The 17,870-nt window shown below is 39.3% G+C and overlaps 3 protein-coding genes across 5 annotated transcripts in view; all 3 read right to left on the bottom strand.

The window, feature by feature from the left end:
* Positions 1–738: 738 nt before the first annotated feature.
* On the bottom strand, positions 739–4,205 carry pla2g12b (phospholipase A2, group XIIB). Of its 2 annotated transcripts, none has more exons than XM_073482338.1 (4): positions 3,514–4,205; positions 2,885–2,973; positions 2,200–2,365; positions 739–2,064 (listed from the first exon to the last, which is right to left on the bottom strand). In XM_073482338.1, the coding sequence occupies exons 1-4, from the start codon at positions 4,112–4,114 to the stop codon at positions 1,946–1,948; spliced, it is 975 nt and encodes a 324-aa protein (XP_073338439.1). In that variant the 5' UTR covers positions 4,115–4,205; the 3' UTR covers positions 739–1,945. The 2 variants fall into 2 exon arrangements, with proteins under 2 accessions (XP_073338439.1, XP_073338440.1); XM_073482339.1 differs by having other exon boundaries at positions 2,897–2,973.
* Positions 4,206–6,182: 1,977 nt separating this feature from the next.
* Positions 6,183–9,710, bottom strand: LOC141009715 (uncharacterized protein C6orf118-like). The gene is made up of 9 exons (XM_073482406.1): positions 9,231–9,710; positions 8,885–9,007; positions 8,168–8,239; positions 7,459–7,574; positions 7,306–7,367; positions 6,842–7,020; positions 6,650–6,703; positions 6,469–6,530; positions 6,183–6,362 (listed from the first exon to the last, which is right to left on the bottom strand). The coding sequence occupies exons 1-9, from the start codon at positions 9,708–9,710 to the stop codon at positions 6,320–6,322; spliced, it is 1,191 nt and encodes a 396-aa protein (XP_073338507.1). The 3' UTR covers positions 6,183–6,319.
* A 4,888-nt stretch (positions 9,711–14,598) lies between these two features.
* pde10a (phosphodiesterase 10A) overlaps positions 14,599–17,870 on the bottom strand; it is a 45,201-nt gene continuing 41,929 nt past the window's right edge. For both annotated transcript variants that reach the window (XM_073482044.1, XM_073482045.1), the window contains exon 22: positions 14,599–17,080. In XM_073482044.1, coding sequence (XP_073338145.1) covers positions 16,981–17,080 — 100 coding nt within the window. In that variant the 3' untranslated portion in view covers positions 14,599–16,980. The remainder of the gene's footprint in view (positions 17,081–17,870) is intronic.

The following is a 17,870-nucleotide window of genomic DNA, read 5'->3' as shown; positions in this document are numbered from 1 at the left end:
AAAATGGAATATTTCAGAATAATGTATATCATTGGATGACAATTACTGATGCATTAATTTGTTCATCATGTTAAAGCAACATTATGTAGAAACTGGCATTTTTTTGTGATTTGGCGCCCCCCACAGTTTCTGAGTGCAACACCACTGTGGTAAATACAAATCACAGGTCTGTAACAATCTGTCAGACGTAATGTAGGTGCTAACTACAAACAAAACTCATTGCGTCACAACAATGTGAGGTGATGGGGGCAGAGTGGCTGAGACAGAGACACCATTCACCCTATTACACGACACTGTACAATCAACATGATTTTGAAGCTGTTATTTTAAGGTAAAAACGTCACATGATGTTGCTTTAATGTTGCAGCTACTAACTACTTTAATATATAGTTTATCTTCTTGGTAGCTTGTGATTTTCCCCTCAGGGATCAATAAAGTTTTATCTTAATCTATAATATTACATCCTAATTTTTTAATTATATTTTGTATTACTGATTTAAATCTGCAAAGCAATTGGTAACTTAAATCAACAATTAAATGAGGTGGAGCATAAAGTGCAATATTTGCCTCTGAATCATAGTGGAGTAGAATATAAAGTAGTAAAGTACAAGTACCCCAAAATTGTACATAAGTACAGTATTTGAGTAAATGTATTTAGTTACTTTCCACCACTGCCATTAACACAAAAAGCCAGAAAACGCCATGAGAGACTGGATGACAAAAAGAATAACATTTAGATTAAAGATGAACTGACCGTATCAGTTTATTTGGTATTTAAAACACCAAACAGATAAACACAGAGCAGTCTGTTGTGTTGTACACATATACATGCAAATGGACAAAACATATATATATATGTACATATTCATATATATATATACACACACATATATATATATATGTATGTATATGTATATATACACTCCTCTCTTCTTCACTCCGGTGAGTTCCAGTGTCAGTTACAGAGCTCTAGCTCACTCAGATTCTGCTTAATACATCCCAGTTTGTGTCTTTGCCACTTTGCCCGGCAGCACAATTCACTGACATTAAAGTGAATGACATTTCTATTAGAAATCATTCAGAGGGGCCACAGTTCATTTGTAACAACTACAGCATGACTGATGCTTTTCTAGGTCACACTTTGAGGCATTTCTCTGCCTTGATTACAGCTTAAAGATTTAGTGGACTTATAGAAAGGGGTGAATATTTCACACCACATCACTGATTTGAAAAATACACGTGGAACATCCACAAATGTAGTATGATACATTTGCTCAGTGAAATCGATGGCGGGGTACACGTCACACATTCCAGCGAGGTGGAAAAGAGACACCAGGGTGCCGTGCCTGGAAAATATGCATCCGCTTCATCGCTTTGACAATTAATCTAGAATTAGTCATGTCGGTTAAACTGCAATCAGTAGTACACTTACTCACAAAAAATAACAAACAACTGGCTAATAACTTACATCAAATAATATCGTAGTAGCTATAATATGCATTACATTTACATGACATTAACAGAATTAACAGATAAGTGGAGCACCATAGTGATTATCTTGTGTCTTTCTATCTAGAGGAAATTAATCCAACTGCAATATCCTTCACATCAGGCACTTTGTTTGGAGTCACCAAACTAATTTATGGTAATGGAGTCATAGAGGCCTAAAAAATGGCCAAAAATGAAATGGAGTTCGGAGAGTACAGCATGCATAAGCAATTAATGAAGATTCTGAAAGTCAAATTCAGATACCTGTTAGTCCTGCCTCTAAATTAAACCTGCATTGCCCATTTATGTGTTTTTAAACTCCCAGGTTCAAAGTCTTCAGAGGGCTCATGTGAAGTATCTCATCTTTGAAAAAATAAATATACAGTATAATCTGTAGAAATGTCCATGACTCTGTTGTTTGTCAGTGAAAGCACCCAGGTGTCCATAGTGTTGTGTGTCACAGTTCATCCCTCTCCTCTCCCTCACAGACACACGCTGCCCTCTGGCTGTTCATGTAGGGCCTGCAACCAAGAGTCCACACTGTGTTGAAGAGAGTGTCGGCCATCGTTTCACAGGCTGATGAGAAGAGACAGAAATAGAGAGAGGAGGGAGGCAGAGTAACAAATAATTGAGTTGTTTCTGGTGGTCATATTCACACCACAGTTTCCACAGTACACATCTGGGAGAAGCAAATATGTACAAATATCTCACCTTGTACTTTGTTCACAAAGCCCAGACTCTTATTAAGGTCCGAGCAGATGTCATGCAGACACAAGCGAAACTTGGAGTCACAGTCGTACTTGCTTGTCCCACAAGTGTCGTAGCACACGTCGAGCTGGTTACAGCACTGCGTCATAGCGGGGATCCCCAGGTCGAGCTGTCAAATGAAAGAACATGTTAGAACAGTTTACTAAAACAGGACCAGTTGTTATGGTTGTTGTTAGCTCTACTGTATGGGCGTATGGGGAGAGTTCACCTCAAAACTTAAAATGCATATTCTTCTCACCTGTAGTGCTGTTTATTCATCTAGATTATTTTGTTGTGAGTTTTGAAGATATCAGTCGTAGAGGTGTCGGCCTTCTCTTGAATATAATGGAACTCAATGGCACCCAGCTTTTGGTTCTCAAAACACATGTACATTTGAAAAACTCAGCAATGTCCCTTTGTTAGAAATCATGACCCGGTTTGTTTTTGTTGCTTTGAGCACCACAAAATCGAGTGCCATCATGTTCATACATTCAAGCAATGGCAGATGACTCCAAAACCCACACCAAAACAACCCAAATTGATAAACAGCACTACAGGTAAGAGGAAAAATATGTATTTTTGATTTTGTGGTGAACTTCTCCTTTAGCCATGTAGTTGTGGGCTGTGGTGTTATGAACAGGCCACCTACAGCAGCATTCACCTGGAATCCGACCAGAGAGGAGCTGCAGCCGTCGGGCGCTGAGGGCTGGTAGCCGGGGCGGGGTTGAGGAAGTTCTCCTGAAAAAAAATTCCCGGAGAATTTGCATTTAATTCTTGAACTAAAGTGAAGGCGTGTCAAGAAACTAACGTCATCATGCCCTCCTAGTCAAGGAACCAAAGTATATCTCTGTTCTTGGTGTGTGTCGTTTCAGAGATAAGATGTGACTTCTGTTTGAGAACATCTGTATTGATTGTGTAACTGTAAGTACATCCACCTCTCAGACTGATAACCAGAGTGTTTTCATTATCAGCAGCCTGAGCGCTGAGTGAACTATCTTAGATCACAAAATAGGGACAGAAAAAAATAGAGGGATTGATTTAGTGTGCTAAGCAAATAAATACTGTAGAAGCAGGAGGAATACTGGATGTGGACAACATAATAATCATTTGAAAAGCTAACTGTAAACCAGGTACACTGATAAAAATGTTTGTCTTTCTGAAAACAGCTCAAACACATTTTTATCTAGCTAACACTGAACTCCCGAGAACCCTGAGGACACTGAAAGACTGATGGCCCTCAGTTATAACATTATTTTGATTCAAGAGATTCACTCTTACCGTATCTGCAGCGGTATTGACACACACCATCTTGCCCGCCCACCAGCTCCACCAGAGACTCAAAGTATCCGTGCACACTCTGGAAACCACTTCTAATTGAGTTGAGGCTCCAACTGTTATCTTCACGTGCCAAGGGTCTGCCCGGGGACTGGTCTGTCTGAACTGGTCTGATTTCATTCTCCTCCTTCTCCTCCTCTTCAGAAGGCTGATCGTGGGTGACAGCTTCACCAGTAACAGCTTCCACAGCAGGGGCGTCTCCAGCAGGCCTATCACTGTCTGTCACCGGCTCTTCGGCTGTTGCACCATCTGCCACGGGGACATCCACCTGACGGTCGTCAGCTGCTGGGTCATCCACTGCGGGTATTTTAGCTGGTAGATCGTCACCAAAGAGGGAATCAGCTGCAGGTTCCTCAGCTGCAGGTGAATCAGCCACTTTAGCATCTCCACCCTCTTCAGCTGCATCTACAGAGGCAGCTTCCACAGCACCATCAGCAACAGCAGGGGCCTCGTCCTCCTCTGCTTCAGCCTGGTAGTGGCCTAAAGTGGCACACATGCCCACAGACACGCAGAGAAGGAGAAGGGCAACAGTCCGAAGCAGCATGGTGTTGAACTGGTAACGATCCAAGCAGAGGAAGCTCCCCAGAAGGAGAGTTGGTGTTAACAAGGTGAGAGGAGTGAAGAGAGTGAGGGACAAAAACACACTCTGCTCCTACAGGCTCTGCCAGCAGGAAGGCAGACTTTGACCTGTGATTAGGTTGTAGCAGACAGCAAGGCAGCCTGTCATGTTGGGGGCAAAGGTCATCCCCATATCAATCCAAAGAAGGTGTCTACAATTCCTCTAATCCTCTCATTCTCTGTGATTCTTGAACACGTCAGATGAGTAATTTCATCAGTTTAATTCACACAGCTGTAATTGGATTTTAATGACTCAAAAGTCACATGGAATTTTTCCCTCTGGGCTCAAGCCCAGAGGGAAAAATCCTCTTTGTATTCACTTTAACACTCTGAACATCTAATGCTGGCATTTCAAAGGCTGTGGCCTTTATCAAGACATCACAAACTTCAAACCATCTTCACTGTTTTGATAAAGGTCACAGACTGACACCTCAGCAGAGACAAACCGAACATTATCTTATTCATTTGGCATGTCTCTGCTGCCCTCTGCTGTCTGAACAGTAACATGCTCCAAATGCTTAGGTCATCGATATTTTTGTCCTATAGTGACCCAGTCCAACAACAGAGGTCTATTTTACTGACACCAGTTGTGACTTATGTTATTCAGTTGCTGTTTTTCTTCCTATGCCTTATACAGGGGGCTTGTTATCCTCTTCATCTTCTGTGATATCACGTTCACGCACAGCAGTACAGAAAAAAAAGGTTTTTTTCCCCCGCCTTGACACACTTCTCTTTTCAATTCATTAACATTCAAGTAGCTGCAGGGGGTACATACATCACAACTTATGTGATTTCAACCTTAAGGTAGAAGTTGTTCATACTGACAAATACTAATTGGACTGCCCTGGGCCACTAAACCAACATATGTGAAATGTCAATTGACGTCCTCTTTAATGAAACACCACATGTGCACCCGAGGCACTTTTATAATTTAAGGCTTGAGAGTGGCGGTAGTTATGCAGCAAACAGCAGAACAAACTAATTAAATACAATCACTCAAAGCTGGATTTACGTATGTTAAGTATTAAATAAAACTTTGTAAAAAGGATTGAGTTTTTCTTTTTTTCTTCTTTCTTCTACCTCACCACACTTCAGATATTGTACTTTTTATTCGACTGCATTAATTTTACAGATATAGTACATGTTGTGTAATACCACTATAATAACAGTTAATATGTGATTATGATATTACTTACAAAATACACGACTGTCTTTTATGCATCCAACAGTGGACAAAGCAGCTAGTTTTAGCTTTACCTCAAACATTTATAACATTGAAATACTGCTTAAATGTCTCACTAGCAATATTAATCATAAAATACTGCATATATTACAGAAAAACACAGATAAGAGGGCCAGTCTGCAAAATGAGAACTTCCTCTTTTAATTCTCCTGTACATGTTACTGTTAAAGGTGCAATATGTAAGAATTTTAGTTTAAAACATTCAAAAATGTACTAAGATTTTTATGTCAAAAGTAATCCATGTACTGTATTGCAGAGATATCTATTGAAGTAAGCATGCTAATTAGCTAGCCCCCTGCCACTTTGTACCTTAAACAACACCAACACCAACCTCCGTGCTCTGAGGTCCCAGTCCAGGCAGAGTCAGCTAATATTACTAATTAAAACTGTGAACTGGCACTATACAAATACTATTGATTGATGAGATTGATATTACTGTTAACTGACCTTATTAGCTAACAGAAGCTACAATTAGCAGCAGGTGATAAGCTGCCCTCCATGTGTTTGGACTATGAATTCAACAGGTGGAAAATTCTTACACATTGAACCTTTAACACGTCTGTACTAGTAGTTAAAACTGAATCCAGGACATGTAATGGTGTATTTTTTACATTGTGTTATTGTTTGCTTGCTGATGCTGGTGGTAGATTTATGCTCTGATCTACAGTGTTATATCTGTTAAAAAGATTTTTGACATGTACTAAACTGAAAGGCAATGACAACTACAAGGTAATCTCGTGAATAAGTTGCTTGCTGGTTTTCAAAGACTCAATTAAATACTTAATCCTTTATCTTATTGCAAATCACACTTTTTCTAGCATCCACCATCTGAATTTGAATCGTCCATCTCATGAGATGATACCTTGGTTTACTTGCTGATGAAGTTGTTCACTCTGTTTGCAGATGACAGCGTATTTCGTCCCACAACATCCTAGTGGCAAAAAAAAACAAACATAGGAAAGCAGTCATGATTAAGAAGGAGTCACAAGTCTCCTTGTCAAGTGTCCCATATACAGTATTTGCATTATGAGATGTACCGTCTTATGGCCTTGCTTGCTTTCTCTCTGTTCAGCACCATGTTGATCTTCTTCTCCAGATCCTTGAGGACAAATTACAGAGTAAAAAACAAGACCCACTATCACATAGCAGGAAATGCATTTAAAATTTGCAGTGCTTTAAAAATGATGGTATGGTAGAAAAGAGGTCTAACTCCTTTGCCTTGTTGGTGGTCTTCAGACGGTCATTTGAGGCTATCAGTCTCATTATCTCTGACTGCAAGCAAACAGAAAAAAACGCATTATCAGCAATCACTCGTCCACTCTTCCTGTTTTAATCTCACAAAGGCACAACTGATGTTTGATGTTATGTAAAAGTCATAGTCTAAGTGTGAGTGAGTTTATCTCGCGGCACCTTTAGGTCTTTGATTCTACTTTCTGTGGCCGTGGTTGTAGCAGTGGACACCAGCTTCTTCTCAATCTCCTCCTCCAGCTGTCGGATCTCCCTCCACGTGTTCAACACCTGAAGCCTCTTGAACTGGATGCTGTCAGAGCAGCCGACGGCACTGTCCGGCAGCTCTGACAGAGATATATCTGTCCAAACATAGAAAGGCCGAGCATGAATGCACTGTAGTGCCGAGTGATATATCTGTACTTGTTCATACACACTCCTGCAGGCTCTATAAGGCTGCAGCTGCCTCGCTGAAACTACAAAAGTCTCCTTATGCCTCTTGTCATGACAAAGTGCTTATTTGTTCAGTCTTTCCACATCAGATTTAAAAGTTAGCATGTGCTGTTGCCCTGCAGAGTAATATACAGCAAATGCTTGGATGTGGTTTACCAGTGATCAGATACAACAGATGAAGTCTTAAGACTCACTCTTCATGTAACTGTCCTCTGGGCCTTTGATTGCTGGAACGTTCTGTAATTCATTTCGTACTCTGGGGTTAAAAAAAAGAACAGCGTTGCTAAAATTAATAAGACTTTACAATTTAAGTATGCTTTGTTTTGTTGTTCAGATCCTCAAAGTACCGTTTATTCTCCTCTATAGCTCTTCTCGCCGCCTCCTCCAGCCTGCAAACCTCTTTTTCTGCATCCTCCAACTCCATTTCCCTTACTTTGCCACTGCCAAGAACGAATGAAGTATTCTGTGACACAACAACAACAACAACAGAAAAATATAAAGACTTGCCTGGTTTGCCACCAATGCAAAAGATGCTCAAGAGCAAAGCTTCTTCTCCTCTGACTGTTGCAAAACTTTTTGAGGCTCAATCTTCTCAAGTGGAGCAGTTTAAATGTCTGTAATGTGCAACTCTCTGGGCCCCATAAACATATTCTAACATAAGGTTATACTCTTTCCATTGAAAAAAGATCCCAATGCCAGCAGTCCTGAGTTCAGTTTCTAATGGATATGTATGTATAAAAATGACTGACAAGGCTCTCCGACAAGACTTGCTTTTGACCAAACTATAGGTGCAGTTTTGTTAGATTTTGTAAGGTATAAGCACTATTTTTCTTCTCGTAGAAGTCTTTCAACCTTACAAAGTATGAAAAGTAATTTCCACAAACTTTTTTTGTGCCCAAGTTTGATAATTTATCATAGTAAACATGAAGCCAATATGTTAGTTTGCTGTCAATCAATCCACAGAATAGAATCAATGTTTTTGACAGGAGGCCAGAATGTCCCATTCATGTCTCAGGTCTTCTTCCTGTTTACATCATGAATACGTATATTATGGACAGTGTGCTTTACCGTGTCAGGTAGAGATGACTGGGAAGCCATCAGGTGGTTGACGTACAAGTCATAATCTGTCTGGAAGAAAAAAATAAAACATTACTTCACTAGTTTGGAAGTTTTTTTTATGTTAAATGAAAACTTTACTGAATGTGTAAACATTATCATGTACTTCAATAAACCGCTCATGGGCTTGTCACATGGCTTTATTTTAATCAACACAACCTCATGGACATGACAGAGTACTGTACAGATCTTGTGTTTGAAAAATCTTATCAAAAAACAAAACAAATCCAAGCTACTGTGACATTAAAAAAAAAAAAAGATTAATTACATGCACAAAGTGTGTTTGTGTCCTCATGAAAGAATAATCAAACAAACTCACTGCTGTAGTTTAATGTTGTCAAAAATACCAAGATTTCTGCTGTATGATAACCTCACTGTCTACTTGTATAATAAATAAATGTCAAGCAATGATCAGTTTGATCTAATTTCAGTTTTGTTTATGTGCAAAATACACAAACACGTATATACAAAGCAGTGTGAGCAAAGCCATTGTGTGCAAAAAAGAGACTTGACCTGCTTCCTGGCGCATCAGGACCAGGTTCCAGTCGTTGCTCTACTTCCGCTTGCTACACCAGGGACTACACTCTCTCTTAGCTCTAATACGACTGACGGCACATGCTAAAAATGTGCTAGTGGGTACAGAGGAAATGGAAAAACCTTAATTTCCCTCAGGATGCGTCCAAATACTGGCGAGCCTTCACATACATCATCAAAGACGTCACTGAACACCACAAGGCGGTCTCTGCTGGGCCAACTTTGCGCTGACAGCTTCTTCAGCTCCTGAGGATGACAGGAACACACACGCACACACAGCGTTAGCAAGTTCAGATGTGCGTAAGAGTCGGTGCGTGTCTTTTTTCATGCACCTTCTGCCAGAGTGTTGAGAGGGCAATTTACAATTGCAATTTCATGAAAAACGAACCTGTTAGAAAGCCTGAAATGAAAAAAAAGTGCAATTACAAAACTAGATATGTGATTTCATGGTTTGTGCGACCATTCTCACCTTTTGTAGTTTCCTCTCATGCATTTCAGCAACATTTATCCCAGCCCAGAGGTCTTGCTTGGCTATGACTTGTCTTCCAAACCTATGTTTCGTCTTTAGCTGGCCTTTATTATTCAGGCCTTCCTGGTCAGAGTAGCTTGAGCAAAACCTCTGTTTTCCATCAGAAGCCTGATCTTGTCTTGACCTGGAGACGTCAGGCTCTGCTGAAGGCATGCTTGACTCCTTCATTTCGTTCTCCTTTACAGAGGTCAGTGCTTTTGTGTGCTGGAGTGTCAGAGGGTTTGGGGTTTCTTCATGGCTCTGAGATGTTCTCCAGAAAGATGACATTTTCTCCCTGTGAGGCTGAGTCTGGTTCAGGCTTTGGGGCCCCAGATGACCTGAGGAGTAGGCCTGGACATCAGCCTTCTGACCAGCTTCAGCAGCCAGCAGCAGTCTGTGGATGTCACTCCTAAAACACTTGGGATTACAGCTGCTGGACATGGCTATGAAGGCACAAAACACAATATAGTGAAGGTTGTTAAAACACACAAGGGCACTGACCTCACCAGAACTGTGATGTTTCCATTAAATACATTGAACCAAATGTGAGATTTAATTTCTATAAACTGCATTTAGTTGCACTGTATAGCGAATTTTGACAAAGTAAATCAATGAATGATGGCATGCATTAGGTGAATAACAATGACCTCAGCAATTTTGTGTCTGAATAAGAATGAGCTGTCCGAGAAACACACATTTGTGACAACAAACTGACGGGAAGGTTAACTTTTTAAATCCAGTGGGATTACTGGAAAACTAAATTAGGTTTATTAGCTAAACTAATTAGCTATAGCTAACCACACAGCCGTGATACACCTAGCAAAGAGGCAACAGTTCTTAGTATGTTTGCTTTTACATGGCTTTAATATATAATTAATAAGTAGCTGAAGCATGTGGGTAATTCAGACATACAGAAAAGCTAAATAAGCTGAAAAATAACCTCACCTGTCTGATAATTTGTGATAATAACGACACAAAACAAACTTTCTTCTTCACGGACACAACAGCCTGCTCTTTGCTCGGTTGCCAGGGAGACCGTAGCGCGCATGCATGCGTTGCGTTCAGTGTCCTGATAATAATCGGACCCGTGAGATACGAGGCGCTAAGTCCCATCTGTACATGGCGAGGGAGCAAAGGGTGACGTGTAGGCCACAGTGCAGAGACAAAGTTCGAGTCCATGTTAATAGAAAGATAAGCATTCAATGATAAGCATTTAAATATATACACTACTCAAAATGAGTTAAGGATGTTGGAATATTTCCATTTTCTGCTACTTTACACTTGACAACATTTTGGAGGCAGATAATTACGGAAGTTGGAGTAAAATGTCCATTATCTACGGAAGCCCTAAAGGGCCATGCATTCATACATTTTATTTCCTCCGTTTTCCCGTGATAACGAGTTAATTTCATTTGTTTTCTCGAGATCTCGAGTTATTATCTCGAAATAACAACTGCCGTTTTACCGAGATAACGGGATAATTTTCTCGAGATCTCGAGATAACGAAACTTTGTTTTCCCGAGATAACGATATAATTAATTCGAGATCTCGAGATAATGACTGTGATATGATAGGCCTGAGATTATGGAGACGCCCGGGACCTCGTAGCTGGTCAGCTATGTAGTTAACGATGACATCAGGCTCACTTAGATTGCGCCGCCGATATAGCTGAAGCCTTGCTAACCTTCTTTTTAGATTATGCACACTAATGTGTATATTATCTGTAATAGCGAGGCATAATGCTATTTCAGCCTGTGTCAGGCCTTGATTGAAAAGATATGTGACGTGGTGATCGATATGCTCCTGCTCCTCTGACATTGCTACACTGAATGATGTTTCCTGCAATGATTTAATATACTACACTATCGTTTTGTTTTCTCAAGATCTCGAGAAAATTATCCCGTTATCTCGGGAAAACTGCAGTTGTTATTTCGAGATAATAACTCGAGATCTCGAGAAAACAAATGAAATGAACTCGTTATCACGGGAAAACGGAGGAAATAAAATGTATGAATGCATGACCCTTTAGGGCTTCCATAGAGTTGTTTGTATTTTACTTGAGTATTTCCATTTTCTGCTACTTTACACTTGACAACATTTTGGAGGCAGATAATTACGGAAGCCCTAAAGGGCCATGCATTCATACATTTTATTTTCTCCGTTTTCCCGTGATAACGAGTTAATTTCATTTGTTTTCTCGAGATCTCGAGTTATAATCTTGAAATAACAACTGCCGTTTTCCCGAGATAACGGGATAATTTTCTCGAGATCTTGAGAAAACAAAACGATAGTGTAGTATATTAAATCATTGCAGGAAACATCATTCAGTGTAGCAATGTCAGAGGAGCAGGAGCATATCGATCACCACGTCACATGTCTTTTCAATCAAGGCCTGACACAGGCTGAAATAGCATTATGCCTCGCTATTACAGATAATATACACATTAGTGTGCATAATCTAAAAAGAAGGTTAGCAAGGCTTCAGCTATATCGGCGGCGCAATCTAAGTGAGCCTGATGTCATCGTTAACTACATAGCTGACCAGCTACGAGGTCCTGGGCGTCTCCATAATCTCAGGCCTATCATATCACAGTCATTATCTCGAGAAAACAAAGTTTCGTTATCTCGAGATCTCAAGAAAATTATCCCGTTATCTCGGTAAAACGGCAGTTGTTATTTCGAGATAATAACTCGAGATCTCGAGAAAACAAATGAAATGAACTCGTTATCACGGGAAAACGGAGGAAATAAAATGTATGAATGCATGGCCCTTTAGGGCTTCCGTAGATAATGGACATTTTACTCTACTACATTTTTTTTTACTTTAGTTACTAGTTACTTTGCAGAAGGCATACTGCATAAGAGCCAAAGTAGCACATTTTAAAATTAATTTATTTTATCAGCAATCGCATAAAAACACTGATTCAGATAGCAGGAAAATGCTGAATATCAGATCTAATGATAGGCCAGGCTGATAATCAGTTGACCCATAGTATACCTTATGTAATTTACTTTTACATAAATGTTTTTTGCTTGCAAACTGTCAGTACAGATAAGACAAAGGCAGAATCATCAAAAAATAGAAAAAAGTTTGTCTTAGTCATCAGGACAGAGAAGATGTGTGGGTACTCTCAGGTTGAGGGTTATGTAATTTAGGATTTGTTGTGAGACTGAAACACAGTGCATCACTCATCAGGCTTCATCTTAGTCACGTATGTCATTACTAGACTAATATTACACTATCACACTACATTATTTATTGATTTATTTATCTTTGATTACAGAACCACTCTGAAAGTCAGCAAAGTCATCATTGTTGCTGCTGATCACAATTAACTAGTCATAAGCTAAGTGGTTTTGAATTGAATTGATTCTTCTGAAAAATAATCGACTCCAACAAATTCTCCACATTTCCATGTGTTTTCATCCTGTGACAACCAAATGTTTCCTGTGACCTGACTGAATGCTATAATTACCAGACAAATATATATTGTATACGGGTTATTCTTGGAAATCTGGTCACTGCAAAACTCCTGTACATGCTTAAATCAAACTATTATCTAAATCTGGTTATTCACAATAATTGGGTTAAGTTTACAAGGAAATACACAGCAGTGAGTGAGTGTAGCCTACAGAGCATGAGAGGGAGAGAGAGGAGATGGAGAGTAAAACTCGGCCTCGGGGCTCAAATGGCCAGAATATGAAAGCACCCAGATGGCAAAGCTGAGCATGAGGGGAGAGGCTGTGTGACATGTTATGCTTCATTGAAACAAGGAGGGCCATACAATTGAGTTTGTGTTTATTTGCATCCTTGTGTCCTCCATTTATATTTGATCTAACCATGTTTAATAAAGTAATGCAGTGGAGGATGAAGGATTAAGCTCTCAGAAGTTTGCTTCCCAGAAGTTTGAGGATGCATCTGCTGATGACAGTGTAATGGAAATACTAAAGTTCATTCCCAGATTTATGCCTTACATAACAAAGATAATATCTAATTTTAGAAGGTCAGTGATTGTTTTTTGTAGAAACCATAGAGCCAAGGCAAATTGATAAATGCCAGAGATTACTTGATGATTTATGGGTAATTCAAGAATTTTCAAAGTTATGAAATGCAACTACTTTACAAAAACAATCATCTCAGTAGTTTGACTGCTATTGGATTTAAATACAAAACTGCAACTCCATCAAGCAGGTATTTATAGATGAGCTATTCTACCATGTAAGATTCATAAAGGGGGTTAAAACCTTCATTTTCATTGATGATATTCTATATTCACAGAAAACAATATCCCCCATATACACTGTTTAACAACTTCAAGGCATGCCAACTAATGAAAATCTTTAAATTCAGTGATTTCTGATAAAATCCTCATAATTTTTTCCACTGTATTTCTGTTGATCATATCATGGTAAGAGTTTACAGCATGCATGGCTCAAAAGGCAAATGAGTAAGGAATGGATCAGTAATGTTGTAATGAGTTGTGATGAGTAATGAGTTAATCAACAAGAAACTCAACTCTGGTGATTCCAGAGACATTATAGAGCAACAGTGTAAAATTACACTGCATTCAAAATCTTGCTTAGGTTAAAGTACAAAAGTAGTAGCATTAAAATGTGCTTGAAATACTAAAAGCAAAATACAACTTGTTTCTGCACTATGTAAGTTCAGTGAGAGGGTAGGATCACAGCGTTACATACATGTTTACTTCAACATACAAGTTTTCAACACAGCATTGTTATGACATCATGAGTTTTGTTTGTAGTTAGCACCTACATTATGTCTGACAAATTGTTACAGACCTGGGATTTGTATTTACCACAGTGGTGTTTCACTCAGAAACTGTGGGGGGCGCCAGATCACACAACATTTCTACATGATGTTGCTTTAATCTATAATAATACCTACATAATTTATTTGTTGACTTCTATTTTATATAAATAATGAGCTGGCAAATTAGGTATTGTTTTCAAATAAATGTAGTGAAGTAAAAAGTACAATATTTGCTTCCAAAATGTAGTGGAGTGGAAGTATAAAGTAGCTGCCGTGATGTAACTGCCCTCTTAGTTTAACAAGAAATTAAGGGAAGATATTCTCACTATTGAAAGTATTATTGTTTATTTATATTTTGACTTTCAAATAAAGATGCCTAAAGAAGAAGAATTGACTCACAAATGAACCTGACAAAGTGTGATGACATGCCGGCGAATCAGGAGTCAGGCACTGTCACTGACTCTGTAGCAGTATTAATAAAATAATATCAACAGTAAAATAAATGCAAATAAACAGGTACTTCGAACACAGAACAAAGAATGATCAGTCACAGATGTGTGATTTTCAAGTATTTAATAAAAGTCATTTGGGCTACTGCTCTTACATTTACAGTTGAGACATTCCGCAATTATTCTGGGTAACAGTAACATGTTGAGACCGTTTTGTTTATTTTAACTTTGTACAAAACAAAAAGGCCAACATTATTTTTCTTTGTATAAAAAATATAAGTTAATTTAAATTTAACTCTAATTAAGAAAATAACAATAGTAATAATAGCAATAATAATAATAATATCATCAATAATAATAATAATAATGATAAAGATCATAAGCTAAACATAGTGCAGACGATGGGATATAACTGGTGCTGAAAAGTAGAAGGGACAGTGCAGTGTTATGGACTTAACCATGTTCTCAGGTGGGGTTGGAGGGGGTAAAGAGACAGTCAGAAGCTTTCTCTCTCTCTCTCTCTCTCTCTCACATACACACACTCACGCGCGCGCACACACACACACACACACACACACACACACGCAAACTCACACACAGTGTACACACCCAGTCAGAAAGTGCATGACTGCCGTTCAGTTTAGCACCATCAGAGCATACATCTCAGTCTGTACAAACTAATTCCTAGATTGTACACAGTATACACCTATTACTGTATATGCAAAATTATATATAAACTTCAGTTTAGGTGCAGGCTAATTGTTGCTCTTGGTTGAAGCTTACTGGAAGCAATTCTGAAAAGTAAGACAGAGCACAACATGGAAAGAAAAAAAAAAAAAACTGCCACCACCGAGGATCTGCAATCAAACAAAAACATTCATCAAAATGTACATTCACACCACTGGGGGCCACAGTACCAGCCGTAAAAACAAATTATTTGAGCAGTAATTTCAGTCTTGGAGGGACGACGTCCACTGGAATGACAGTTTCAGACAAAACGTTTGTCTTTTGGAAGATCTCGGAAACTCATTTGGAGTCCAGATGTACCCCCGTCAGCGTGAAGGAGGAGGACTTAATTCCTTCGACGGGTCGTGGACGTGAGGGGGAGAACTTCTGTTACACGCCTCCGAAGAGTCAACCAACATTCTCGAGTTGCAATCCCAGAGATAGACGTGTCGTGCACTTTAGCTTAATGTAGGGAAATATGAAGCTGATGAGACTTCTGTCGAGCTGCAGCGTGATGTGTTCAGTGTCATAAATGTGTCACTTACTCCACCCTTCACTGTTTATACTTCGCGCCTTAACCATGTGGGATAAATGAGGGTGCTGTCTGGACCTTACGTAAGGTAGGCCACATGGAGAAAGGTTGTTGTGGCACTGCAAACAAAACAAATATTTGAATTCGCCGGGACTCTCATCCAACTTGTGCAGTATCCTCATTTTACTTGTGTTTTATTCATAGAAATTATTACTGTTTAATGAGAAGGAACCAGATTGTAGTGTAAAATAAGTCATGATGCGATAGTGGCGTGAAAATTGTTTTAAGAGTGGAAATTGGATTGTATGCAGTCCTGGCTTCACGGATGCTATTTGTGCATCTTGATCTGATCCTGTTAGTCAGAGGGAAGTTGTCGATGTGGATGCAGCAGGTTCCTAAATGCCAGGCGGGGGCTGGGGGCAGTGCTGTGGGGTCCACTTCAGGGAGAAACATCATGACTCTCTTGTGACTGTGTTCACAAGTGTCGACATTATCTAACTCCTCTCGTCACAGTTCATCCACGTTTAGTGGAATATGCTGCGGGGGGATTTCTGCCATCTCCACCTAGAATAGGCTGTATATCTTTATTCAAGTACTGCAAAGGATTTTTGCTCAAAAAGTAATAAAAAAAACATTCTGACATCCACCTTCTCAGTGAGGTGGCAATACACCATACATCTGCTCTACACATTCCTTCTGTCTCTGGGAATACCTTGCTGAAGTAGTGCGCGTACGATAAACCTACCACAGAAGGCAAACAGTACCATTAAAAAAACAAACAAACGAAGAAAAGCCTGAACCGACAACAAGATTTCACATATTCTAGCCTGTGAAAGGTTCAGAGTAAGGCCTCTGCAAATACAAGACCATAAAAGAATCAGCTCAAATAATAATAATAATAATAATAATAATAATAATAAAAAATCATAAAACAGCTAAAATTAAACAACCACAGTCCATTCTACCAAATGAATTCCCAAGCTGAGTGGATGTAGGGTGATGGGTTGAAGTCCCTCCCCATCGGCGGTCAGTCAGTCTCTGGGATCGGTGAAACCGTCAGTGTTGACACCTCCGTCACCCAATGAGGTAACTGTGTGTTTTCAAAGTCATGACGCCTTCAGCTGATCCGTCTCCTGCTCACACAGGATGCGGGTTCCTCCCCCCTACAGAGTACCAGGTCCGTGGCAGGATTCAGGTTGTATTCCTTTGGTGGGTCAGCAAACCATTTGGTAGTCAGTTGTCCACCTTGACGGGGCCTGAATCACAAGGCCTGCTGGGCACGATGTCCTCCACCTCTCCTCGCGATATCTTCTCCCACTGGCCCAGATTCTCCCTGCAAACACAAAGCACCGCCATCAGATCCAACAATCAGATTTTAACAATTAAGGCTGTACTACTAACGCAGACATTTCATTTCTTAGTGTGCAGACGTCACTTAATCAACTTCATCAATAACAGAACAAAACTATCTATGACAGTTACTCCAAACAAAATCACAGTGTGACTAAGCGATAGACACAATTTTTAGCATTGGTATCTGTGACTGCCATTAAAAAAAATACATTGGTGCATACACTGGTCCAGCATTCTTTCTCTGTCTGTAGTCACCACTCTGTGGTCTCAACTAATAATATGATTGGTTACATGTAGCCTGTCAACACTATCAGAATCTTCTAGTAACTAGCAGCTAAAGTTATCAAATAAATGTTGTGGACTGGTGTTAAGTAGCAGAAAATGGAAATACTGATGTAAAGTACCTCAAAATTGTATTTTAAATTATGTAACATAAAATGGAAAATGATGCCCACTTGATAATTATGGTAAAATAAATAAAGATTAGAACCCAACCTATATATTGCTTAACCAATATTATAATCCCATATTGGTCTATCACATATATATATATCGGTATTGGCAGTTGGCATATATGTTATTCCGATATTCAATAATTTGAAAACTTTGTTTTTTAGAGATAATAATACAAAAAAAGATGCTTGGGGTAATTTACAAAATAATCAAAATCTCAGTGAGGTTAAGATGGTAAACTTCATTGTTAAACAAGTGTCTGAAAACAACATTTGAGGGATTATTGCATAAAATGTGTGCCGATCGGCCGATACATC

The sequence above is a fragment of the Pagrus major genome, chromosome 15 (assembly GCF_040436345.1).
Source record: "Pagrus major chromosome 15, Pma_NU_1.0".
NCBI classification, from domain to species: Eukaryota; Metazoa; Chordata; class Actinopteri; order Spariformes; family Sparidae; genus Pagrus; species Pagrus major.
The sequence above is the reverse complement of the archived record's forward strand: the minus strand, read 5'-3'. Positions and strand labels throughout refer to the sequence as shown.